The sequence below is a fragment of the Populus alba genome, chromosome 17 (assembly GCF_005239225.2).
Source record: "Populus alba chromosome 17, ASM523922v2, whole genome shotgun sequence".
Taxonomy (NCBI): Eukaryota; Viridiplantae; Streptophyta; class Magnoliopsida; order Malpighiales; family Salicaceae; genus Populus; species Populus alba.
Genome location: NC_133300.1, coordinates 7,685,660 through 7,711,151, shown reverse-complemented (window position 1 = coordinate 7,711,151; position 25,492 = coordinate 7,685,660). Strand labels below are relative to the sequence as shown.

Here is a 25,492-nt window from a genome sequence, read left to right as displayed (position 1 = left end):
TTGGTTTGGTATTTATATATATTTGGTTAAAACTATAATTGGAATTGAGGTTGAATAAAAAGTAGTTTAGACCCTGTTTGGTTACATGGTTGCATCCACATTTAGTGCGTTAAGAATTTCAATGTGTTTTGTTAACAACTGACAACAATTTTTGGTGCATGGGTTCCACACAAATGTGCGTTCCAAACACAAGAGTAGCAAAAAACAAGTTTGCCTTGATTTTGTTGTGGCTGTTGTTTAGAAAACGTTGTCGAAAAGCAATTTACACGTGCTTTTCACTCCGTGCTCTCCTGAGACCGACACTTTTTTTTCTTGTAAACAAAAGACTTTCCTTGCCTAAGCTAACAACTTTGTTCCCTTCCCCTCTATTAAACTTGATTTGGACGAAGATTGACGAATAAACACTAAAAGGAAGATTACCCACAAACAATTTGAGGTTTTAAGAGATCCTCTTCCTATCCGAATCCTCTTCCTATCCCAAAAAACATATTAACCAAACACAACAAATTGCTTTTTTTCAGCCATAATTTCAACCGCAGTTTTAACAAAATTAACAACAAACCTCACAAAAAGTATTGTTTATTAAACTGCTTTTTTAAAACCATAACCACAATAGCAACTACAATATCAAACAAACTTGATCAAATTGAGGTTATAAAATAATTAAAAAAAATATATATAAATATATTAAATATTGATGGTTTTTTAATTTAAATATTGTAAATTTAACTACCATTATTACATCATTAAATAAATAATACTTTATATCAAATATTTTTTTTATTATTCCATTAATTTATCTACAATTTTATCATGTATGAAAATTCATCTGATAAAGACTATAGTTTTCATGGTTTTTTGAGTATGCAACAACATCAAGTAAAATATCATCAAAAACAAAATTGGAATTGCGATTAAATTCCACAAATGTTATGTTATCATACGATGTTCTTCTAATTTATGTAGTGTTATTAAATAATATTAAACACTAATTTTTCAAGTAAAATACAATTTTAAAAAGATAATTTTTGTTTTACGAGGTCAGATGCGGTACAATGAATAGTGGAGACACTGTTCACATGAGTAATGCCAAGTAGTGAGAATCATGGCACTGTTCACGTGAACAGTGCCCAAATGAATTAATTCACTTGGCAGATGCAAGAAGAAGCAGCTCTCAACTGCTTTGTCGAACCGGAAGTTTCAACCCAAAATACATGGGTCCCACATAAACAGTTAAGTGTTTTTTTTTTGTTGCCAAACATGATGTTTATGCGGTTGGCTTTAAAAGCTAAAGTTATCGCGTAAACAAACACCTTCTAAATAGTACAATATAGAATACCTAGAGAGAGAGAGAGAGAGAGAGAGAGAGAGAGAGAGAGAGATGGTACTAAAAAACATAGCAATAACTCTCTCCAAAAAGAATTGAGGAGATTTTTCATTAGTGGATCGTGTGGATTATTATTAGAAATCAGACACTTGAACAATTTGTTGTTTGCGATAACCCAACTTTGAAGCAATTATTCAAAGCAAAAAAGAACAACCGATCTTTAGGTAATCTTCTTATAAACCCTAAACAGCTTTAGACCTATCTAACAAGATCTTGAGACTCCCAAATGTTTTTTAAATTTACCATTTTTTATGCGTATATGTGTTTAGTAAAACCTAAGAGGTTATATATAACACTGATTTTATTCATGTAAAATATATTTATTATGAATAAAGGCTTTTTTTTTATCTTTAATATTCATTTATATTTGATTAATGAATTTATGTTTGGTTAATGAACTTAGAGTAAAGATAACATTCATGAGATAAAAATATTTTGCAAATGAAGTTATAAAGTTATTATAATTATGATATTCCTATTGCATCAAAGTATTGTTTCTAAATGTTCTTGGCTAATGTTTTATTAAGATTGAAAATTAATTAGAGCTATTGAGAATGATATATATTAAGTATTTGCTTTTATAAAAGGAAGTAGTTGCTATCATAATCTAAAGTATGAGAGATGCCTAAAACTAATATGTGGGTGCTTGTAAGATGACATGTATACTAAAATAATCCACATGAGAATTTCATATGAAGAGATTATTTGTGTCTATGAAAAAATTTATCTAATAGTTGTGTAAATGATCCTTAGACTTAAAATTATAAAGTTATCTTATATAAGGAATGTTATGCTTTGATCTTAACTACATGATGTCCTAATCAAGGGTAACAAATGAGAACATATTGGGTATAATATAAACTATATGAAGGTATTTGAGTAATAAAAAGAGGATTCATCACCCTATGTGAATTAGAAAAAATATTTTATATGTTTTTAAATAGTTTTGATTGTGAAATCATTAGCCAATGTAGAATGAAATTTGAAAAAAGTTTTAAGTCTTATCCAAAGAATCAATGACTATAGTGTTGAGAACAAAAATGATTTAACAAAGCAAACATACTCCATGTTATATTGTCTAAATGAGAACATTATTCATAAAAGAATAATAATTATACTGAAAAACTAGTCACTGAAAGGTTAAATCAAACCACTTATTATTTTCCTTATATTTAGAGGATCATGCTTCAAATATAAAATCAATCAATTATTGAATTAATAATAAATTAAATTGTTTGATTTTTTTATTCCTATTTTATTTAGAATTGTGATTTCTATGTGGATCAACTTATTAAGGAACCTAATATGTCACACACACAAAAACCATTGGTCAAAAATTAAAATGGGTTGACTAATCAACTATAATTAGATTGTAAATAAGTTTTAGAAATTAAGAACTAAAATGTAATTAATATAGAGGATTACAATTCTAGAATTGGAAAAAAAATTAAGTTGGGATTTGATTGAATAGATTTCTAAAGTTATCCTAAAATAATACATGTGATATTATTTAAGAGAAAATTGATATTTCATCATTTAAATAGAATGATATGCCTCTTATTTTATGTACAGTAAATAAGACAAAGAAAAACTATGTTAGCCACATAAACACCTGAAAAAAAGAAAAAAGAAAAAAAAAAGAGATAGTTCTCAAAGATATACTAATCCCTCTCTTCTAAAAGGATTTAAAAGATTTCTTACTAGTGATTTATATGGATTATCGTTAGAGGTCGAACAATTGGCAAGCTTATGGTTTGTGATAACCTAACATTAAAGCAATTAATCAAGTAAAGAAGATCATTTGATCTTTAAGTAGTCTTTGTATAAACTCTAAATAACTTTAGATTTATTTAATAAGATCCTTAGGACTTTAAAAAAGTTTAAATATATTGTTTCCATTAGGTATATATCTTTCAAGAAACCTAATAGTTAAGTCCAATATCTACTTGGCCAGAATGCTTGCAAGCAATTAATAAGGCGAGAAATACAACCTCATTTGGTTTTAAACATGCAAATATGACAAGATTAAGTTTATTTAAGAATTGCAAAACAATTGAACAAGATTAGAGTACAAAAAACTTAATGGAATTACACCAAAAGAAAAGTCACGCCTGCAAAAATCATATGTTTAAAGCAAGTAATTGCATGTTCAGAATGTCTACAGATTGCCCAACCCCATATCATAATAGTCCAAATAAAAATACCTTTCTTTTTTGTCTCTCCACACACCTCATACACAAACTTAATATTCCTACATTTGCCATATATATCCATCAAAGCAATCCCAGAAGCTCTAATCAACTAGAAACCATTATCTCTGATATATTTATATATTCGCAATCCACTTTTAAGGGCATTAATCTTTTCACAAGCAAAAAGAGCAGAAATGATGGTGAAAATATCCAACCTTGTCCCTTTTCTAACATTTTAAAAAACATGGACAACGTCTTTTAATTGTCTTCATTCCAGGAAAACCTATCAAACATTGTTGTCTAAAAACCACATTATTCTTTGGCATTTAATTAAAAAGCTCCATAGCTCGATCTAATATCTTATTTTTCAAAAACCCATTAATTAAAGTACTCTAAGAAACAATATCTTTTTTACATGATAACTTTCAAAAGATAAGACGTCTTACCTGCAAAATAGTCCATTTCAGTGGGGTTTAGGAACCTATATGTACTTAGGCTTAGTATGTAGCTGAACTCAAGGATGTTAGGTCTGGCAGATTGCTAGACTTACGTCTATTTAAGCTCGGCATGTAGCTGAACCTAAGAACGTTAGGTATGGTAGCTCGCTGGACTTATATGTACTTAGTCTTATCATGTAGTTGAACCCAAGAATATTGAGTTTGAAACCTCGTCAGACTCATATGTACTTAGTCTTAGCTTATAGTTAAACCTAAGAATATTGACTTTGGAACCTCATCAGACTTGTATGTACTTAAGCTTAGTATATAGCTAGACTCAAGGATGTTTGGTCTAGCCATTTGCCAAACCCATATATACTTGTACTTAACGCATAGCTGAACCCGGGGATATTGAGCCTTAAAGCAAGCTAGGCCCAAATCAATTGGGTTTGATATTCTGTCAAACATAGAAATGTTGGATTATCACCTTACCTTTAGCCCTTTTAAATATGGACTTATGCTTTAATTTTAAAAACACGTTGATCCAATCAACCAAAAAAGCCCTAAAAAGGAATCGAATTTGATTCCACACCTCAAAACTATACAATGAAAAGCCATAACAAGCTCTTTCACAATTAAACCCATCACAAATTTAAGCATAAATCAATAGTTAAGTCGACGAAGTTTCATGCCTAAAGTTAACATTAGCCTAAAATGAAAAATGGCAATGTAAAATGTGAGAATTTATGGTAAGCTTAAGAACTAATACATTGAATGCAAACAAGTTCTTGAGGTTATGGTGGTTAAAGACTATGAGCAAGAAATTGATGGATAGAAGCAAAGATAAGGAGGGGATTTACAAACCCTCGAAAACTTGAAAATAAAATAAATAGAAAATAACTATAAAAAAGCAAAAAACTATATATTGTAGGATAAGGAAAATGGTATTGAGGAGTTAGTGGAATAACTAATATTTTCCATGCAATGATGAAATAAGAAAATTCAAATTTTGGTATAAAATCACCCATTGACTAATTTTATTCTATCGAGCATAACTCTTAACTCGACAGTTGAATCGAGCTAAGATTTCATGAGGAATCTCCTAACATATTTTTCTATCTTAGATTAAGATTTTAAGGCAATCAAACTTTAGGAAGGCCATACGAGAATGTTGATAGTCAAACAAAAAATACAAAAAATAAAATATGAACTCATTAATGTCATTTTCATAAATATGTTGTATGAACTAAAAATTCCAGCAACTTTTTCTTCTTAAGCAGCTGGCTAATTTTTGTAAAGAGAGTGAGTTTTCTTCGAAAAATCCCAATGTATCTTTGTCTTGAAAGCTTGAAAGAGTGATGATTAGTAGTAACCTTTAGGTGGAGAAATCATCTAAATTGAAAATTTAAGGAGATTAAGAGTTTAAGAGTAATGGGAGACTTGAGAGAAAATTTATCTTTTCAGAAAGCGAATGATGAAATGTGTAAGGCTTTCAACAAGAACTCATTGAGTTGAGTTTGATTGGCTAAGGTAAAGCATAAATCATCCACTTATTTCATTTATAATCTTGTTTGGTAGAGGGAGAAATAAAATCTCAAATCTAGGAATTATTGGGTTTATATGAGTTCAGAGGATGAGTTTTGTTTAGTTTTATTTTTTATTAAATGATATGAGATAGGTATAAATAGGTGTAAATTAAAAGGAAAAAGGGAAATAAAACCTAAGAATTTCTTACCTTGTTTAGCTAGCCATGTGAGGTTTTGGTGAGGGATAGAAATTTTATGTAAATTGTATGATTTAACATATGTTCTTGTGACGTGTAAGTTATGTGATTAAATGCAAGTAGAGTTTTGGAGAAAGTGCAAGGTATATGTTGTGTAAAGTATATGTTATGTTAAAACAAATATGTTTAAAATGTGAGAATGAGATTTTCCTTGAGAATTAGTGTGAAATTGTATAGATAAAAAAACATATACTATGATAAATAAAAGTGTGATGAGTTATATATAAACTTAGAAAAGTATATTGCGATAATAATAAATGAATGAAATTAAAAAAAAGCTTTTAAATTTGAAAGATTTAAGAGTATTGCTTCACTAATAGATGTGTATGTGTGGGAATTTAGTTCTAAGCCAAGTTTTTTGTTTGAGAGTGTGTGTTATAACCTTGATTGGACTCTTAAGTTTATATTATGAAATAGATAAATATGTTGAAAGTGTATGGATAAGTGTGAGGGTGTAATTTTAAATGTTGTTTAGCCATTATAGTTTTGACTTTGAAAAATTGTTATAATATGGGATAATAGCAATTAAACTATTATAAAAGTTATTTTAAACAATAATTAACATTTATCGATCCATGACTATAATAGATTTCTTTTAATCATTAATTCTCGTTCACGATGATATACCCCACGTTCATTAGTCTTCATCCACGACAACAAACTTTACATTCATTAACCTTCATCAATTATGATAGACATCACATTCATTGGTCTTCGTTTCTCATTTGTCTCATCTGCAATACATATTTTGTATTTAGTTTCTTGTTTCATTATTATATCACAACCTAAATCATATACACATTTTTGCAAGAAAATAAAGAAAGAATTCTTTTTAAAAGAAAGGGTATTTAAGTACCTACCTATACCTCCTATATACTATACTCCTTTAGCTGCAAAAGATGTCCTTCCTGGTGTATCTCCTAATTCCATAAAAGAGACCATTTTCAGTATCTCAACAATCACATTAATTTCATATTTCTTTAACTAATTTTTTGTTTGATTCTCTACACATTTTTCAATTCTCAATAACATATACTCATTTAATTACATTATAAATGTCCTAACTTTTCTACTTCTAACATTTGTATTTCTACTTCTGCTTATGAAATCTTTTGCACTAACTTGTTCTCTATCCTCATATTTTTATATTCCATACTTAGCTAACTTAGCCTTCAAAAATTTAATTCACAATAATTTCCTTACTTGGTTGGCTTTATAAACCTCATATCCTTTTTATTCAAAATTCATAATTTTAATTCTCACACTCATTACCACAACAATGTCACATTCAAAAATCTAATTCTTAATTATAATCACGTAAATCTCCATAAACCTCCTCACTAACAAATTTCAATTACACTAACATATAGTTACAACTAATTAAATTTACTAAATTCATTCAAATTCACTATAAAATACATCAACACACATCAATTACACACAACTCACAAACATTCATTTGATTTCTACATCCCCCATTTTCATTCAATTGTTGGCCGGCCACTAACCCCTTCAAAAACACAAATCTTTTATTTTTTTTCCTATTGTTTTGCATCATTCATAATCTATACTATCCTAATTGCATTAGACCACAATAATTTCACATTTTCCCCAAATCTCTCCTTATAATTGTAATTCAAAAATCTAAAAATTATGCATCAATTTCATTTCTTTCCATTTAAACTTGTTCAAATACAATTAGAACTTCTTACCCAACACTAAAACAAACTTTGAATGCTAACTAGTAAAAGTTTTTCCACTCCTCTAATTTTTTTTCTTCCTTGCCATGAGGTGCCTTGTTTCTCCCTCCCTTTTTTTTTCTCACATTATTTTACTCTTTATTCCTTGCTTGATGGGTTGGTTGATACCTCACACTTCTTAACTCATGAATTTAGCCCAAGTTTTGCCTTTTTCTCTTTAATTGTTTTGATAGTTTTGCTCTTCCCTTTCTTTTTTTTTATGTCACTTTTTCTCCAGCTGATAGGCACTTTAGATTCCATTCAAACCGTGTTCCCTTAAATTTTGAATTTTTTTTGTTAAATTTTTTTTATGTTTTCAGATAATTTTGATGTATTGATATCAAAAATAATTTTTAAAAATAAAAAATATATATTATTTTAATGTATTTATAAGAGAAAAGCATTTTTAAACCACAACCGCTACCACAATTCCAAACACTTTTAAAAGGAAGAAGAAGCTTATTTTTTGAATTTTTTATCTAGTGACCATTTTGCCCCTAATAAGTCCTTTATAATTTTATTTGGTTGTCATCATTTTTCTGGCAACCCTCCCAAACTATGATCATCTTGAAATTTTACCTAACTATAAAATAATATGTTTTAAGGTTCCTCATAAAATTTTAGCATGGTCTAATAGTCAGATCAAAAGTTACGCTTGATAGACTAAAATTATCTGACTGGCAATTTTGCACTAAAAATCTGAATTTCTTGTTTAATCCTTTTATTATTATATTTAATTTTTTCCCCATTAATTCTTAAGACCAATCTTGGTTATCAATTTTAACCAAGATTTTCACCAATATATCGTTGTTGTTGTCCCTTTATGTTTTATTCTTTTTTTTTTTTTAGGTTTACAGTAGTGATGTAATGTAATAAAGTATCTTAGGTTCAATTGCTTTATGGTGATGTAATATGATAAAGAATGAAAGAGAAAGAAATTGTAGAAATGAATTGGAAGGTTGGATGAGTTGATTGATTAGTCATCTAGGTAGTGGAGACTAATGATACCAAATATATCGGTATCGATATTGATTAGTCCTTCCTATAGGTGAAGGCTAATGAAACCTGTGAAACAGATGTCGATATAGATTGATTAGTCATCCAGGTAGTGGAGACTAATGATACCGAATGTGTCGGTTTCGGCTTTGATTAGTCCTTCCTATAGATGAAGGGTAATGACATTAGTGAAACTAATGTCGACATTGATTGATTAGTCATTTAGATAGTGAAGACTAATGATACTGAATTTATCAATATAAGCATGGATTAGTTCTTTCTATAGGTGAAGATTAATGATATCAGTGAAACTAATGTCGGTATTGATTGATTAGTTGTCTAGATAGTGAAGACTATTGATACCAAATGTATTTAGTATCGTTATTGATTAGTCCTTCCCATGGATGAAAGATAATAATACCAACATTGATATTGATAGGTTATTTTGTCCACAAAAGTGGGGGGTGAAAGTTAAAGTATAAGAAAGGGATTTGGAGGAAAGAGTATAGTTTGTATTTTTAATCCTGTGGTAATATATGTGGATGTATAAGATGACTGACTTGCAGTGGGGTAGGTTCATGAGGAACGGAAGGAAGGGCTTTAGCGCTGGGCGAGCGAGGGCACGAAGGAGAAATCCTCTAACTTTTCCCAAGGCAGCCTATTATTTTCAGAAACGCAAGAGAGAGTTCGCTTCTGTAGGAGAGTGCTGCCTAGCAAAGAAGTCCTCTTAGCGACAAGCTTTACTGAAAGCCTTAGTAAGTCAATCTAGCAACTTCCTCTTAACTTGAAAGGCAGGTTGGTTAGGTTTATCGCACCCAAAAGTCGAGGTACGACGAACGAACAGAAGACGAACGAGATCAACGAGAAGAGGGGGAATTAGTCCTAGGCGAAAGGTGAACGATTTAGAAAAAAGGAAAAGCATGCTACAACGCCCTATGTAGCAGGGTTTTCAATTTTTCACCTTTGCCGCAGCCTTGCAGACCGGCCCTAGTTCATGACTACGGCAGTAAGGGCAGCAGCGTGGAGCTTGGATGCCATGACTGGCTACCGGTCACTTTTTCAGCAGGAAACTGGCTCGAGCCGCCCTTTCTCGGGGGATAGACAGTAATCAAAGAACCAAAATAAGACACTGTTCGGAGGAATAACCTGCTTGAAATTTGAAAACATGGAAATAAACATGTAATTGTCATAGGAGAAATAGGTATGAAGGGCATCCAGCTCCAATAGGTTAAGGAGAGATCAACCTGAACTGATGTACTGATTCATTGAAGGCCACTGGATGGTATCGAGGCGACAGCGAGCTTAATCCACAACAGCATAATTTCTCCTCAGAAAATAAAAGTATAATACAGTTTACTAGCTTAGAGGACTCCAAAGAACGGATTATTTATTGCAGAGGTCAGCTCAGATCCAGCTGAGTTCAATACTGCCATGTCCACCTTGTCCCTAGCAAGAAAAAAGAACTCGTCGCTTTCAATTTTCTCAAACCCACACAGCTCAAGAAACCTAATGCCTCCTTCGAGTGAACCAACTCTATCCTGTAAATGTAGAATGACGGAAAATAAAGAAACATGAAAACAATTAGCCAAATACCTAAGAGTTCATACTCAATGTTGCGAAGGCCAGATTGTATGCAGAGAGTTGGACTGATCACATCAAATGATGCAATAATGCAACATGTGATAATAGGTGCAAACTATGATCAATCTGGTGGTGTGCAGCATTTGCAATTGGGGTTGGCATTAAATTGATAAGCATATTTCCTCAATAAAATTTAGCATACGAAGTTGCATACCTGGAAGGTTTGATTATTGAGTCTTATTTTTCTGAACTTCTCCTCACCAGGGTTTTTGGCAACATTCCCTACGTAAGTTAGGAGAGTCTGGAATGCTCTCTTCACTTTAGCATCATCATCCTAGCCTCACAAAACCAAATGAAGTGAGGCTATAAAATCTAGTTTCTGGTGCTACACAACTTTAAAAGCATGAACGAGGAACAGTAATTAGGATTAATTTCTGGAGGGGATATAGAATTTGAACAATCGAAAAACGCATGAACGCTTATATTTGAATGCATTGCCTTCTCATAAAAGAATATCTTGCAATCAATATCAGTAAGATGTGAGAAGATTTTCGTTTTCATGAGAATGAACAAGTACATGCTAATGGGTAAACTGTTGGATGTGATATTTTATCCATGCAAATTATGGATGCAACTTTTTTGGCCAAGGAACCCATATCCGATCTACAGTTTAGAATTCACATTGCATCAATCTATTTATTTGTTTGTCTATACAAATGTGTACCGGTGAAAGATTGAGCTGCATCTACAAAGGCCTAAGTTTTCACCAAGTAGCATAGCAAGTCTTCAGTTATCTTTCTGACACTACATGATTCTTAATTAAATTTCACAATAAGCATTTAAATGCCAGCAAGTTTAACGGTTAAATCATCTCAAGTTACTCTGATTTCTACCTTTGTACATAACTTTTAGCTTTTAAAAATAATAATGCTAATCTTGTACACAGCTTTGATAGATCTTTGGTCAGAGGAAATTCCTAAATTTGGTAGAAAATGTAATTTAGTATTCATTGTCCTCTTTCCTCTATCTAGTACTTTCCTATTATCCTCTTTCACCTCTCATTCCTTCATGGTCAAATTTTATTTCTTAACTAATTAACTTAACTTTCCAGGGTCAAATCCTCGTGAACATAAAAGAATAACTGCAAAGGAGGGAGGATAAACGAAATTGAATTGAAAGATAAAGCAAAGCACAAGTCATATATATATATACACTAATAAAACAAAACAAGACAATTAACCTTTTATACTTAACGTTTCTGGACTGTGATGATGAAGATCAGAAGTAGACTTGTGTTTACCTTGTGGTTCTGCTTAAGAGATCGCAAGCATTCTCTCATTTGCTCTTGCTTTGTGGCAGGCCTAACAGGCAACATGCTCTGCAAAACATTCGTAAAATATGTTAGTAACACATAACGAATGACTTACATCAAGTCCATATTTATTCATCCAACCTTTTTCTCCTCCACAACAGGTGCAGAAGGTTTTACAGTTGCAGGATCTTCTGGTGGCAGTCCAAGCTTCCTTCTTCGTTCTGCCTGTGAAGCACCCAACTCCAGTCAGAAATAAACTAACAATGTATGGAATCATTCCAAATATAATTCATATAACCAATGGGACATGGTAAACTGGAACAGAAAAGAGAAATTTCAAAGATACAACTCTATACCATCAACCAAATGAGATCTAGCATGTCTTGCCCTTTTCCTTTCCATAATGCATAGAGATGTGCTCCTCTTTTTAAAAACATTTCAATTTTAATACATTAAAACCATATGCGAATCAAGGAAAACTAGAACAAACTTGCAGATACTTTTAACTACTACTGAAATTTTGGAGAGAAAGAAAAATGGAATAGAACAGTGGTTACCTTGTCCTCTTCCAATTTCTGACGAATTTTTTCCCTGGCTCTCTTCTCTTCCTCTTTTTCTGCCTTCCGCAGGGCCATTAATCTGAGGGGGCAGAAAATCATTCAATTGTAGAAACAGGATGAGGCTTTTTTTGGTGCACAAAACCAAAAAAGAAAGATTACTAAAGAGCCTCAAAATGGTGCAACTTTGCAACCATGTACAGAAACAAAAATTTCATTTACAAGTGAATCTACAGAATCATGCCAGAAAGACACACAATACCATATCAAACACAGTGCAGGTGTAGTGAAATGGAACAAAAATAGGCAAATACAAACCGCTTTCTTTCATTTTCTTGTTCAATTCGCTTTGCTTCCAGGAGCTCCTTGCCAATTCGAATCCTCTCCTGGAAAATTGATTTCCAAAAGCACGTTACAAAAATATAGCAGATAGATCAATCAAGTCAAGGGTTTAGATACAAAGATAATACAGCACAAGGAATGGCTTACGATATTATTTAGAGATAGAATTCCCAAAAACCTTACTCCAAGAGCATTTTAACATGCACATGACTATATAAATAATTATTACTTGGCCTTAGGAAAAGCTTTGAAGAGAATAAATTCTCTGCAAATAAACAAACTATGCTTATCTCCATAGAAAATGCCGTTCACATTGCTAGCATTTTAATCTAACACATGCACTAATTGGGACCACATATCCTAAAAATGTTAGCAACTATCAGAATGATGTGTCAAAGATTTCATGTTTGTAAGGCGAAAGTTGACTGAGTTACAGTGCAAGTTAGGGAAACTGTAGGCACAACATGAGGTTCAAGGAAACTGCAAAACAATAATGCTCAAGTTTCACTATTCATCACTGCCAATGGAGACAGATGATGGCATGCTTTACAAAGGAATGGATAGATAATAATCACATACAAATGCATAACTTTGAGATTGCAAGTTGATACAAGAGAAAGCCATAAAGAAAATAAAGAAGTACCTTTTCCCTTTCTCTTTCTGCTATCTTCTCTTCCTCCTCTTTCTTCTTGCGTGCACGCTCCCTGTTTCAAATTCGATAAATGTTGGTTGATTGGATGTTTCATTATAGTTTAAATTATTTACAACAAAGATAAACATGGGATAAATGAATGATAAACATACAAACATACACACAGTGGACCTAAAAGTCACCCAGAAAATTCAACGCTAATTTTAGTCCTTGAAAAAAAAAAATTAAAGGTACCTTCAGCAATCACATCATGCATCTTTCCTTCATGATGTTGAGAAAATAAATGATGAGAGAGAGAGAGAGAGTAGGAAACTAAATTTAACGTAAGCAAATATGACAATTAAGGCATCATAATTACATCACCTGAAATAGAAGCCAACACCAAGGACAACTGTGTCCAGGGCATTATTCCAAACAATCAACGTCTTGATTTATCAAAATAAGATAGATCCAATTAAGCAAACACCAGTTAGGAACCCAAGACCCACACAGAATCAGATTTGCTATATTTGAGAGACTCCAATTAGTTTCCAAAGTTTCGGATTTCCAATGCGCCTGAAAATTCTAGGTGCTTTTTGTCACCCCTCTTACAAACTACTTCTAAAAGCTTCTTTTTTTTTTTTTTTTAATGAAATTAAGCAGATTTAACCAATAAAATCAAAGGTTGAATGAGAAACAAAAACTGTATTGTAAGGCCAGGGTCAAACAAAAAGCAAGCAATAAAAAAAAAACAAGTTTTAAACTGATAGCCTACCCTGAACCCAACTCATTCTTTAACTGGGCCAAGGTACAGTAACCTGCTGCAGCAGGTACAGACAAAAAACAGTATCCAGATTATCTACAAAAGCTTTGACTACTGCCCAATTAGCAACCACAAAAATGAAGACCATGAAGCTTAGATATGCATTTTAAAGCACCATACCTCAGTTCTTGTGCTTTTTGCTTCACTTCTTCCGGGGTCAAAGAAGGTTTAGAAGCCTCGGCTTTGGAGTTGACAGGTACCTGAGCAGACAAGCAGGTCAGTAAATCAGATAAAACAAAGAATTAAAGAAATGAAGAAACTTATTTTCAGATCGGCAAAGAAAAAAAAAAGAACAGTAAGATTCACATTTGCCAAGGGGAAAAAAAACATATAACACACCATGGGCATTTCATCTATATCTGGGTCATTCTCATGCTCAACTACCCAATTTACCGCAGCCTCAAGACTGGCATTTCCTGAAAGAAATGAAAAGATCTCAGAAAATTGCAAAAGCTATGTGATTTGCTTATAATCAATATGAAGACACAGAGGCCAAAAATAACATGATAAGCCTTAAAGATGCCCGATGACATGGAATTCTAACGTCTGATAAGCAGATGTAAATATGACAATAGATAACATCACCAGAATAATGAAGTGCCCTGGTTGCCCTTGCTGTTAGGAAACCCATTGCTTCCAGTTCCTCAAGGATTTTTTTGTCAACCTCTGGAGCAACCATTTCTAGAGAACAAATAGCAACTGTATTAATTACATTAACTTTCAATGATCAATCTCAAGAAGTAAACAAAATTTTAGAAATAAAAAGATTTTGACAAGTGCTGACACCCTATCCAAAAAAAAAAAAACAGCAATTCAAAGACCAGGTACTGAAATAGCGATGGGAGTGCTAAAACAATAGGCAAAATGATTTCCAAAGCTTGCAAATAAAATCTCATAGCAGAACCCTGACAGAAAAAGGGCTCTAAAAGAGGTTTTCATCGACAGCAATAGTACCTTCAGTACCTGTACTAGTGCTTGCATCAGCAGCAGGCTCATTAGCATCCATTGGCGTCGCCTTCGGAACCTCTAAGGTTATCGGTTCTGCAGCCTCGGCGGTCTTATCCGTAAACTCAGAGTGACCTGTTCTCTTCGTGTGCAAATCGCTTTCCTTCATCACAAAATGAAACCAATAATTACAACAAAAAAATATATCCACAATTGAAGAAACGACAGTTATGGAAAGACAAAAAAACGACGAGATAGAAATGGAGGATTTGTTTACTGTTTTGGAACGGCAGGGTTTGTCGCAAGTGGCGCAGACGAGATTGAGAACGGCTTCAGTGGATTCAGAGAAATTGGAGTGAGAGGTCAGCTCGGCGTGATCTTGTGCCTCTTGTACGGACCTCAATGAAGCCCCGCAGTCCCCGCACTTCAGTGACAATCCTGCCATTGATTTTGATTTAAATTGATGGGCGAATCGATCAGAAAGAGAGAGACGGTGGCTCTGTCATGTGAAATTGAGTTTCTTTCCGGTTGTGTTTTTTATTTTGTGTCGCTTTTTTTCCTTTCTTTTAATCTAATCTTTGCTTGCTGGCGAGGGAAGGAAAGTGAAGGCAGTGTTTCTCAGCTTCTCCATTATAGTTCATCAAAAACTCCGAATAAAATGTAATAGGATCGAAGATATGCAGATAAGGAAGAAGACCATACCCTGTATTAAATATCGTAATTCTCAATTGAAAAATAATAAATTAAAAGATAATATTTTATAATTAAAAGCGAAAATCCCCACGTAATCAGCATAAAATTTTGAACAAAATAAAAAATAAATTTGCACACAACAAATATTGACGGTCAAAAATTTAGACCTGGAAAATAGTTTTTTTTTTAAAGTAAATTCCGAGAAAAATAAATTTTAAGAAAGTATTTTCTGATATTTAATAGTGTAATGGAAAATAAATTGGAAAATATTTTCCAGTGTTTGGTTATGTCATGAAAAATAAGCTGGAAAATAACTTATTAATATTTTATTTTTTTTAAGTTTATTAAAATAATGAGGAATATGAGCTGGAAAATAACTTATTAATATTTTATTTTTCTCAAGTTTATTAAAATAATGAGAAACAAATCTTACAAATTAAAAAGTTGAATGAGAATGAAATTGAAAAAAAAATATATAATTTCATAAATTATCTCAAATAAAATAAATAATAATCAAAATAATAGAGATCAAATCTAAAAAATTAAAAAAAAAATGAAAGATGAAGAAATTAAAATAATAATAATAATCAACATTTCATAAATTATTTCAAATAAAATAAGTAACAATTAAAAAATAGGACCAAATTTGATAGATAAAAAATTTCAATAAATAAATGATAATAAAAAAGCAAATAACAATTATAAAAATAAGAACTATAGTTAATATAAAAATAAAATTTTAAGAGATGAAATTGAAAAATAAAATATTCAAAACAAATATATATAGCAATCAAAAATTCGATGATCAAATTTGATATAATCAGTAAATAATAACATTTCTAAATTTTTCACAACTTCTGGAAAGTGTTTTCCCTCCAAATTTTTCAGGAAAACACTTTTCTAAAAACCAAGCCTAATTTTTCTTTTACTGGAAATTGTTTTCCATTGACTAACTTTTCTAATGGCAAACAAACACAAGAAAGTTTGGAAAGTAATTTTCCAGAAACCACTTTCCGGAAAACAAACATAGCTGGAAAACACTTTCCTGAAAACCAAGCCAAATTTTTCTTTGACTGAAATTGACTAGAAAGTGTTTTTCGTTGACCGGAAAATGTTTTTCGTTGACCAGAAAGTGTTTTTCGTTGACCAACTTTCCTAATAACAAACAAACACATAAAAGTTTGGAAAATAGTTTCTCGAAAACTACTTTCCGGGAAACAAACATGGCCTTAACAAAAAGAAATAAATGGCATTGTTGTAAATAGAAGGAAACAAATCTTCCCACCAATTATAAGGCTAACCAATGACATTGGACAAGAGAAAAGGCTTGAAGTTTTCTTCTTCTCCTTCATCTCTTTCATTTCACTCAATCTATATTCCATGGAAAGCGTGAGCTAAGTAATTCCTACCAAAGAAACTAAATCAAATTAGAAAATTTACAGAGAGATAGAGAGGGGTTAGGAGTTTGGGGGATAGAGAGAGAAAGGTCACTAATTTCAATAGAAAAGGAAAATTCTTGGAATTTATTGCAAAGTGCTTGATAAATTGGGTTAATTAGTAGTAGTAAGATGTTTATTTTCAATTAAATTAATTTTTTCTTCTTATTTCTGGTGGGGCGTTGAAATTCCTTAGCTGTGAAATTATAGGTTTTATGTGTTGTGAATGGAAATGTTAATTTGTGTAATTCCTAGTTAATTATGGTGATCAAAATTAGCCTTAAGGAAAAGACATCAATACCCCTTTATATACATCCTATTTTTTTTTACTCCAATGACAATTGTTTAATTGTATTATGTAATTAAAAAGAAAAATACCAGAGCATCCTTGTCAAGCCATGTAAAATTTTTTTATTTCAGGGATTTTTAATTATTTTACTTTATAGTAAAAAATAAATCTATAAAAACACCAATAAATGACAAATAAATCATGTAAAGAAACCAAAACATCTATAAATCAAATACAATCAATTTTTTCCAGCCAAGACGATAGTCATAACTTCACAATTCTAGTTAACAGTGAAGTGTATCTATAACTATAGCAAATTCATTATTTTTTTAGTATAATAATAATAATAATAATAATAATAATAATAATTTTTAACTCTATTTTAATAAGGAAGCACAACACTCTTAAACTCTAGTTTTATATAGGGAAGCCTTAACAAAGATAGGGCATTACCTTAATCTATTAGGGCTTGAAATTAAGAAATTAAAATATCAGCAATATAGCTGGGTTTGACCAAAAGTTGAGAAAGTTTCTCTGACTAATAAGCTTTTTTCATAAACCAATATCAGGTCCCACATTATATAATTAATATAATTATTTATTAATTTTCAATTTTATTTTTTGATTTTAAAAACCAATTGGATCCCACCCTTAAACTTAATTTTTATTTAATATTTTCCCTTCAAATCTTAAATCCAAGGTATTTTTAAGATAATATTTATTTTTAATTTTTTTATTTAAAACATTAATATATTAAAATAATTTAAAAAAACTAATTTAAAATAAAAAAATTATTATTTTTTAAAACATGGTTGGAACACACAAACAAGCATAATAATATAGCATCATGGTTTGCTTCTCCATACAATAGATAAACTATAGGGACGAAATTGCTTGTTAGTGCCCGTTTGTCATTGAAATTCAATCTGTTTTTGAAAAATTTCAATTTTTTTTTGTTAAAATTAAGTGCGGTTTGTACTTTTTAGATCGTTTTGATGTGCTGATATCAAAAATAATTTTTTAAAAAATAAAAAAATATTATTAACATGATTTTTAGCACGAAAAACTATTTAAAAAACAACCGCTACCACACTCCCACACACCTTTATTATCTTAACCAAAAAAAAGCCATCTTCTAACTACCAGTCGCCGGTCCTCCACCTGTCATCTTTAAAACGAGTCGAAAAGGAAAAGGTAAAAATCAGAAACAACAAGAACTCTCTCTCTTCTTCTCCCCCCTCCGAATTTTCGCGAGAAAATCAGATATACCCCAACCCAAGAGTCCAAGACACCAGCACTCATGATCCCCAAACCCTAATTACGCCTCTGACTACGATGATGCCAATTCATGACCTCTTATCATTAACTTCCAGAATTACTTTCTCAATCTCAGTTATAAATGGAACCAGACCGCATCCTCTCTCCAAACCCATCCACATCAAAATCAAAGCCAACCGAATCGGAGAAAGAAAAAATCATCGAATGGGAAGATTACGAGCACGAACTTGCAAGATTATGGAGTCTCTCTTCTGCTCTCAACGAATCTAAACAAAAGAAGCAAAATTTTGAACAGAAACTTCGCTCCCTTATTCAAGTAAGCCTTTGATTTTTATCGTCTTCTCTATAGATAGATAGATAGATAGATAGATAGATTAATTAATTAGTTATAGTTTTTTTTCAACTTTTTTCTTGGATTATTTTAGCGTTCTTGCATGAAATTAAAGAATCAATGCATGCATTTAATTAGTTAATTAATTATTTAGTTTGCTTATTTTAATGCTTTTGAATTAAATTGGAGAAATGGATATATAAATCTTATTGATTAGCCCGCGGATTAGCGGGCCTCAATGTGGTGGGCAGGTGAAGGAGGAGGCGTTAAGTAGATTGAATAAATTGGAGGAGATGAAGGAAAGGGTGGAGGCTAGGAAATTGGTGATAGAAAGAATTAAAGGGCAATCTAAGGTTGCGGCGGAGAATTCGACAAAAGAAGAGGAGAGGCTTAGTTTGGAAGTTCAATCATTATTAGTTGCTGGCACTGCGCTTTCTGTAGCTAGTAAGCAATTGCAGGTAATTGAAATTTATATTTGATAATGTTAGGAGTTTTGTTCGTGTTTTTGGTAAATGTAGTCAAAAGTTTATGATTGATCACATTATCTGTCAATGTTTATATTGTTTTGAGCTTGTTGCATGTTGTGAGTGATGCATGCACCATATAAATAGGATGATGGACGGACTTAGTGAAATTCTAGTGTATCAGAAACTGAGGAAAGGGCCTTCATCTTGGTTGTTGAGTGCAGAAATGAAACCTTTTCATAGAAATGAAACTGTGTTTGGTCCCTGATTAACGCTACAACGCAATATCCCTAAGGTCATGATTTAAAATGCTAGTGATGCTTGGGAGAATATTGAAGGGTCACAACTTAGTTTCTCAATTGGTAGAAATGTTTTCTTTTGTATTATGATAAGCAAGTTTGGCAGTTGTGCACCTCATAGGCAACTGATTTATTATTTTTATTGTTTTGATTTCATGAGAGGGTTAGTATCAGATCCCATATGAGTGCGAGAGTCTGTAATTGCATAATATCTCAGGCATATGTACGCAGTCTTAGCAAATCTGATGCGCTGAAAATGCTATTAAGAGGCGTGCTGCTTATGCACATTTGTTTCCTATTCATAATATCTTATTTCTTGCCTCCTTTGAGGGTCAATCTACAGCAGTTTTTTCATGTTTATCTTTGTGTTCTATGTGGTGTGATCTTGTAAGTATCGCTGAGAATGGGTAGAAACATGATTGCTCTGAGGTTCACTTCGACCTCAATGGGATGCATTATGTGGAAGTTTCACTTATGAGCAATAAACTTGTATGAAAAGATAATGATGATTTTATGGTGCCCAAAAAGTTGTCTTCCAGGCACTATGGAGTTGGACATTTAATGTTCCAAAAATGTCCTCACATGTGGAAGCTTATCTTTTTGCATTTTATTATTTCCTTCCACTATTACTTTGAAGGGTCCAGTCTAGGTCATGCGAAGTGCATGCTGTACATCTTCTGGTCTTCATTTTTATTCCGTGTTATTTTAATTGGAGACTTTAGTTTGTATTCAATTTTTGTATCATCAGTAATTTGGGTTTGTTGCATGTTGTCTTTACATTTCCTAATTTATCCAGGGGCTCACATCTGTCCTTTTAGTGCAACCAGCTCTGTTGAATATATTTTTTTCGTCTTTTGGCTTAGTCTTTGGTCAGGGCTTTTTTATAAATACTGGTAATATTGAATGTTTGATCATACTCATGTCAAAGGAATCAAGAAGGTCACTTGCTGGAGAAAGGGGTTATGTTCGCCTCACAAAGTTGCAGAAGAAGCTAAGACTGAGACAACAATATATGATATCACAAGTTTCATTGCTTTATCCTATTAAGATATCAGTTGGACCTTCAGAGGAGCAGGAGCTTGAATCTTTCCCAAGCAGTAGTAAATCAGGTAATGTGGCCCTGATTTGACACTAAACAAAACACATTGACTTTAAGTTTTAAACAACAGCTGCGATAAAGCAGGCTGTTGATCTATCTTATAACTTTCTCTCTTTTGGTTGTTTAGATATCCTTTTGCGAATCATTATGTTCACAATCTTTAGTTGTTTAGATATCATGAACATATCTTGTTGGATCTGCTATTCGTTGTTGTTTCCAAGGCTTTTGAAGCTAGGGTTTCTGATGTTAATATATGGAATGTTTTTAAGGGTTGCCAACCGAAATAATGTGTGTGAACAGAATTACTTTTAACTTTAAATAGTTCACGTTAAACCGCTATTGGGATCTTCTGGGTCCGGATGAGTCTGAAAAATAGCTCAGAAGTCAATCACAACCCAATCACTACTCTTGGTTTGACTTCTTTAGTAATTTTACCTATATTAATTAAAAACAAACGAAGACTTTCTTGCATCATTTTTGTACCCAGCTAATATTAACTATCTACTGGTTTTCTTTATTTCCAAATCATTTATATATGTATCACTAGTTCTGAAGCCGTGCTATGTGTAAGTATATGCTTTCATATGATTCATGGTAATTTCAAATTTAAAGATAGTAACTTCTCTTAAAATTGTGTTGCCTTAGGAAGTGAAAGCAGGTCTAAGTGTTTTTTTAGTTGCTTATTAATTTTCTTTTCTCTACCAGGAAACTATGTTGATTCTAAACCCGTTAATCAAGGATCCTTGACAATTTTAGGTCTGCATTTGACGATGGCTCCCTTTACAAAGATGAGTTTTTTCACTGACAAGAAGGAGGTTCAGAGGTCTGCTAGTGCCCTCGGACACGTTGCTCATGTGTGTTATTTCTCTTTGCTCAACTATTACCCTTGTTGCCAGGATTATTCTGTTGCACCTATCATGTGTCATTAACTTTCTAGGTTTCTAGCGCTGATGCATTATCAACTTCATCTGTGAGAACTATTTAAAAAGTGTGCGAGATAAGATCATATATCTGCAATGAGAACTATTATAGTAAGAAACTGCATTTTTGGGGATATTTTTTAAATAGCTGCATTGGTAGTTTCCTGGTCAACAATTAAAATGTGCTTTATTTCTGATGTTTCCCTTGCAGGCTGTTTCACTTATTGCCTCCTACACTCCTTTTCTCTCTTGCAGGCTGTTTCACTTATTGCCTCGTACTTAGAAGTTCCTTTGCGTTACCCTTTACGTTTGGGTGGTTCCAATTCCTATATTATTGATTGTGCACCTTCAGTAGAGTCATCTGATTTGCTGTCAAGTACATTGTCTACTGCGAATACAAAACCTGTTGAATTTCCCCTCTTTTTAGAAGGTCAAGATACCACGCGAGCAGCATATGCTGTATTCCTTTTAAACAAGGTAAATTATCATTTCTGCCCTTTCTCCTTCTCCATGTTCAGAGGTCATGTCTAATATTATAATGTACTCAATCAAAATATTTTAATTCCCAGTTTTTATCTGTCCTGCTTGGATTTTCTGTTTTGAAAAGCCAAGATTGAATTTCTTTCATGTTCATGAAACTGACTATCATTATGAAGGTTTCTTGCTTATTGCTGTATCTCTAGCTTGTTGGCCTTAACATACACTATGCTTTTCATCCTCTGTTGATCATTTCTCTTCATTGGTGCTGGCACCAACTGGAGAAGAAGAGGGGGATGTTACTAACTTCTTGGTTTGTGTTGAGCCAGTTCTTATTTTCATTTTTGTTTCATTCTATTGATCTTAATTCAAGGAATTCTCTTGGCAAGTCTTTGAACTCCATGAACGTCATTCCCTTTTCCTTCCTGGCAATTTTTTTTTTTTTGTTTTCTCATTTTCCTGTTTTCGTTTTTGGTTTCTTGTGAGGGAGAAAATTCATGTTAGACTTTGGTTCTCAAACTATTATATATTCTCATCTTTTATTCATTATTTTGGCTTGATTTTTGTTAGGTGGTATTCGTCAGGAGTTCCTCTAGATGCATAGCACATTACAATCCAGTTGAATTCTTAGCTCTGTTTTTATATATGCCTTCTCCCAATGATGTTAAAATTCCCATTTGGTTGTAGGATCTGGAGCAGCTTTTAAATTACATTGGTATTAGAAGTTTAGGACCACGGCATGTATTGGCTAATTTGAAGGAGCTTACGAGGACAATTCAGTCAGCAGAATTCTTAGACTCATGATCCGATCTCCCAATCTTGACTTTAAAGTTAGTGCTTCTTTTGTAAATGGATACCTGTATTCTTACATAGGTGCGAGTTTTTGATGCAGCACCGTGTCATAGATCTTCATCTATTACCACTTTTTATTGATAAAAGCATGGTCAATATGGATTCTTTTTCTAGGAGTCATACAGTCTTGGTACACTTTGCTGAGTTATAGCTTAAAAAAAAAAAGAAACAACTTTCCTACGTGGAAGTGGATTTCCTTTTTTATTTTTTGAAACACCTGTCGTTTTATGCTAAGAATTCAATTAAAGAGTAAATTTATGTTCCGAATGAATACTGCTGTCTGTACAACTGAAGCTTTCATTCTTCTCTTTTGGAGTTCCGATGTATAGTTTGTCATCAAGTAAAGTATCATGCATATACGACAAACCTTTTCTGGTGGGAGCAGCAATCATAGATCAAGAAATTGCGTTTCACAACTTGATTAGCTTTTTCTTGGCTAGGAGCGGTGGTTTCTCAGTACTGCTTTTTCTGTTCCAGCAAAGCTTTGAAGAATAACAAGCCTTCATGTTGGAGTTGTGGGATGGGCATCCACTGATGCCAAAACTGTAAAAGCCAGCTTTGAATGGGGGATGCTGTCCTCATTTTCATAGTCCATCCTTGCGACAAAAAAATCGAAGACGAAATATTTTTTGGTAAAAGAAAATATTCAAAAGAAAAGCAGAGATGTCATGTCAAGAAGCAGGATTCCAGTCAAAATTGGTCTATACTGTCAAATTGACGTGGGACTTAATTTTGACAGTAAAATAATGAATTTGACATTGATAAACTTATGTTGCAATGGGATTTGGTTATTCTTATCCATAGTTTTAATTTTATGGATTAACATCAAAAAATTATAAATATATATTTAAAATTTTAATATTTTATATGATTTTTGTAAAGAAAAATCATGTAAATATAGATTATATATATTGTAAATAATAAATTTAATAAAATATATTTTTTTTTATCAAATTTTTATATTTTACTCATATTAATTTATAAATATGAAGGTGAAATAATCAATATCAACCTTTCCCAGCAGTAATCCATTTTAAAAATTTGTTGGCAAAACAAGACGAAGTAATCCATTTTAGAAATTTGTTGGCAAAACAGGACAGAGGGCAAGATACAAAATTCACTAACACATAGCCAGTATGTATATAAACAACTCTTTTAAAATCAAAGTCCTAATTTATCAAGTAGCAACACTTTAAGGAAAGTGAAAGCTTTTACTTGGCGGCACATGGCAACTCCTTAACAGCAAGAAGAAGACTTTGAAGATGACTTAGACCTCATCAAGATCCTTATACTAGACAACGAAAATGGATTTTCTAAACTACAACATGACACACCAGCACAGGAAGTACAACAACATTACATCCATTCGATCAAGTCAACGGTGATAATCAGATAACTCCCACCACAAGGTCTCTCGACTCTCTCCTTCAAGCTCTCGCTAGTAGCTACAACTCTCTTCACTCTTTTTGACAACCACAACACTGTCCCTTTATCACTAATTCTTGATACAACATCCAACGGGTCTCGTCCAGGTTTTCCCAAGTTATACTGGGTTTCATGGGGCCAGTTTTTACCTCCATTTGAGCCGGTTCCAAGCCCAGGTTGACTCACCAGACCGATCCAGGTTTTAAAACGATAGTCTTATCCATCATTTTTATTGATGGTCAAATTAGCCACGAATACATAGTGAATCGTGCCACACATGAGCCCATCTCGTGTCTATTTCTCTCCTTATTGAGGGTTAAACTAGCCACTTTTTTTCCTCCGTTCAATCACCATATATCCTGTGGCAGTTGCAAAAAGCATAATTTTTAAATCCGGCCCGGTCCAAGGCTCAGGTTCCGGGTTTTGATGGGGTCACTCGGGTCAATTTTTTTTTAAAAAAATCAAAATATCATCGTTTTGGTAAAAAAAAATAAAAATCAATAGGTTGTAACTGAGTTTTTAACCAGGTTTTGCCGGGTGGCTGGGTCAATCCATCGAGTCAACCTAGTCACTCTCAGTTTTTCCTATTTCTATTTTTTTTTAAACTCGGCTCAGTTCCAATCTTGAATCAACCCGTCGAGTGGGGCAGGATTTCAAAACTATAAAAAAAGAAACGCCTCCTTGCTCCAACCAAAACCCAGGGAGTCCCCGTCATTAATGTTGTCATTATCAGCGGCAAAAAGCAAGAAAACCAAAGGTGCAATTCAAACTTCATCATCGTCGATCTTCCTCTTTGGTTGGTTGTGAGATACATTCATCATTAGTGCATTAGTGGACAAACAAGATCGAGAGCTTGAGTCATTTGACATGCTAAAATATCATTGGAATCAATTTCGAGCCACCAATGATAGCAATGTGTGAAACACATACACTGAGTTAACAATGTAAGTGTATAGTCAGCAGCAAAATCATAATTTCACAAGTTGACCATGACAAAACAATAATTTCATTTAGACTAGGGGCATTTCGAAAAATTCTCATATCAAAATTTTATTATTTATTATTTATTTTTAGTTGTTATTAAAAATGATTATATTTGTATGTGTATTTATTGATATTTAAGTGAATGAAGTATTGCAACAGATTATAGCGTGTCAAACTTAAGGGGTTTGAGATTCCAGGGCAATTTTTTGAGGAAGGATAA

At 32.5% G+C, this 25,492-nt stretch overlaps 2 protein-coding genes across 9 annotated transcripts; one reads left to right on the top strand and one right to left on the bottom strand.

The window, feature by feature from the left end:
• Nucleotides 1-9,647: 9,647 nt before the first annotated feature.
• On the bottom strand, nucleotides 9,648-15,427 carry LOC118048688 (uncharacterized). Of its 4 annotated transcripts, XR_012168526.1 has the most exons (13): nucleotides 15,003-15,426; nucleotides 14,735-14,888; nucleotides 14,366-14,461; nucleotides 14,120-14,196; nucleotides 13,901-13,980; nucleotides 12,970-13,030; nucleotides 12,303-12,370; nucleotides 11,985-12,066; nucleotides 11,569-11,652; nucleotides 11,416-11,493; nucleotides 10,330-10,449; nucleotides 9,779-10,072; nucleotides 9,648-9,680 (listed from the first exon to the last, which is right to left on the bottom strand). XR_012168526.1 is itself a non-coding variant. In XM_035058474.2 (12 exons), exons 1-12 carry the CDS (start codon nucleotides 15,168-15,170, stop codon nucleotides 9,939-9,941), a joined length of 1,110 nt encoding a protein of 369 aa, XP_034914365.1. In that variant the 5' UTR covers nucleotides 15,171-15,427; the 3' UTR covers nucleotides 9,667-9,938. The 4 variants fall into 4 exon arrangements, 3 of the variants coding, with proteins under 3 accessions (XP_034914365.1, XP_034914364.1, XP_034914363.1); XM_035058474.2 differs by having other exon boundaries at nucleotides 9,667-9,980; nucleotides 15,003-15,427; XM_035058473.2 differs by having other exon boundaries at nucleotides 9,667-10,072; nucleotides 14,744-14,888; nucleotides 15,003-15,427.
• Nucleotides 15,428-18,308: 2,881 nt separating this feature from the next.
• Nucleotides 18,309-23,032, top strand: LOC118048687 (vacuolar protein sorting 38). Of its 5 annotated transcripts, none has more exons than XM_073406001.1 (6): nucleotides 18,309-18,737; nucleotides 19,004-19,210; nucleotides 20,444-20,624; nucleotides 21,320-21,468; nucleotides 21,790-22,011; nucleotides 22,582-22,719. In XM_073406001.1, the coding sequence occupies exons 1-6, from the start codon at nucleotides 18,543-18,545 to the stop codon at nucleotides 22,696-22,698; spliced, it is 1,071 nt and encodes a 356-aa protein (XP_073262102.1). In that variant the 5' UTR covers nucleotides 18,309-18,542; the 3' UTR covers nucleotides 22,699-22,719. The 5 variants fall into 5 exon arrangements, with proteins under 5 accessions (XP_073262102.1, XP_034914360.1, XP_034914359.1 ...); XM_035058469.1 differs by having other exon boundaries at nucleotides 18,313-18,737; nucleotides 21,371-21,468; nucleotides 22,699-23,032; XM_035058468.2 differs by having other exon boundaries at nucleotides 18,315-18,737; nucleotides 22,699-23,032.
• The last annotated feature ends 2,460 nt before the right edge of the window (nucleotides 23,033-25,492 follow it).

What these genes read in the sequence shown, in the direction of transcription:
- LOC118048688 (XM_035058472.2), bottom strand. Translation starts at nt 15,170, where the DNA reads ATGGCAGGATTGTCACTGAAGTGCGGGGACTGCGGGGCTTCATTGAGG. An exon ending in AACCCTGCCGTTCCAAAACA is followed by an intron (nt 14,889 to 15,002) that starts GTAAACAAATCC and finishes TTTGTGATGAAG; the next exon opens with GAAAGCGATTTGCACACGAA. An exon ending in CAGAAAGAGAAAGGGAAAAG is followed by an intron (nt 12,371 to 12,969) that starts GTACTTCTTTAT and finishes TCAATTTTCCAG; the next exon opens with GAGAGGATTCGAATTGGCAA.
- LOC118048687 (XM_035058468.2), top strand. Translation starts at nt 18,543, where the DNA reads ATGGAACCAGACCGCATCCTCTCTCCAAACCCATCCACATCAAAATCA. An exon ending in TAGCTAGTAAGCAATTGCAG is followed by an intron (nt 19,211 to 20,443) that starts GTAATTGAAATT and finishes CTCATGTCAAAG; the next exon opens with GAATCAAGAAGGTCACTTGC. An exon ending in CCCTCGGACACGTTGCTCAT is followed by an intron (nt 21,469 to 21,789) that starts GTGTGTTATTTC and finishes TCTCTCTTGCAG; the next exon opens with GCTGTTTCACTTATTGCCTC.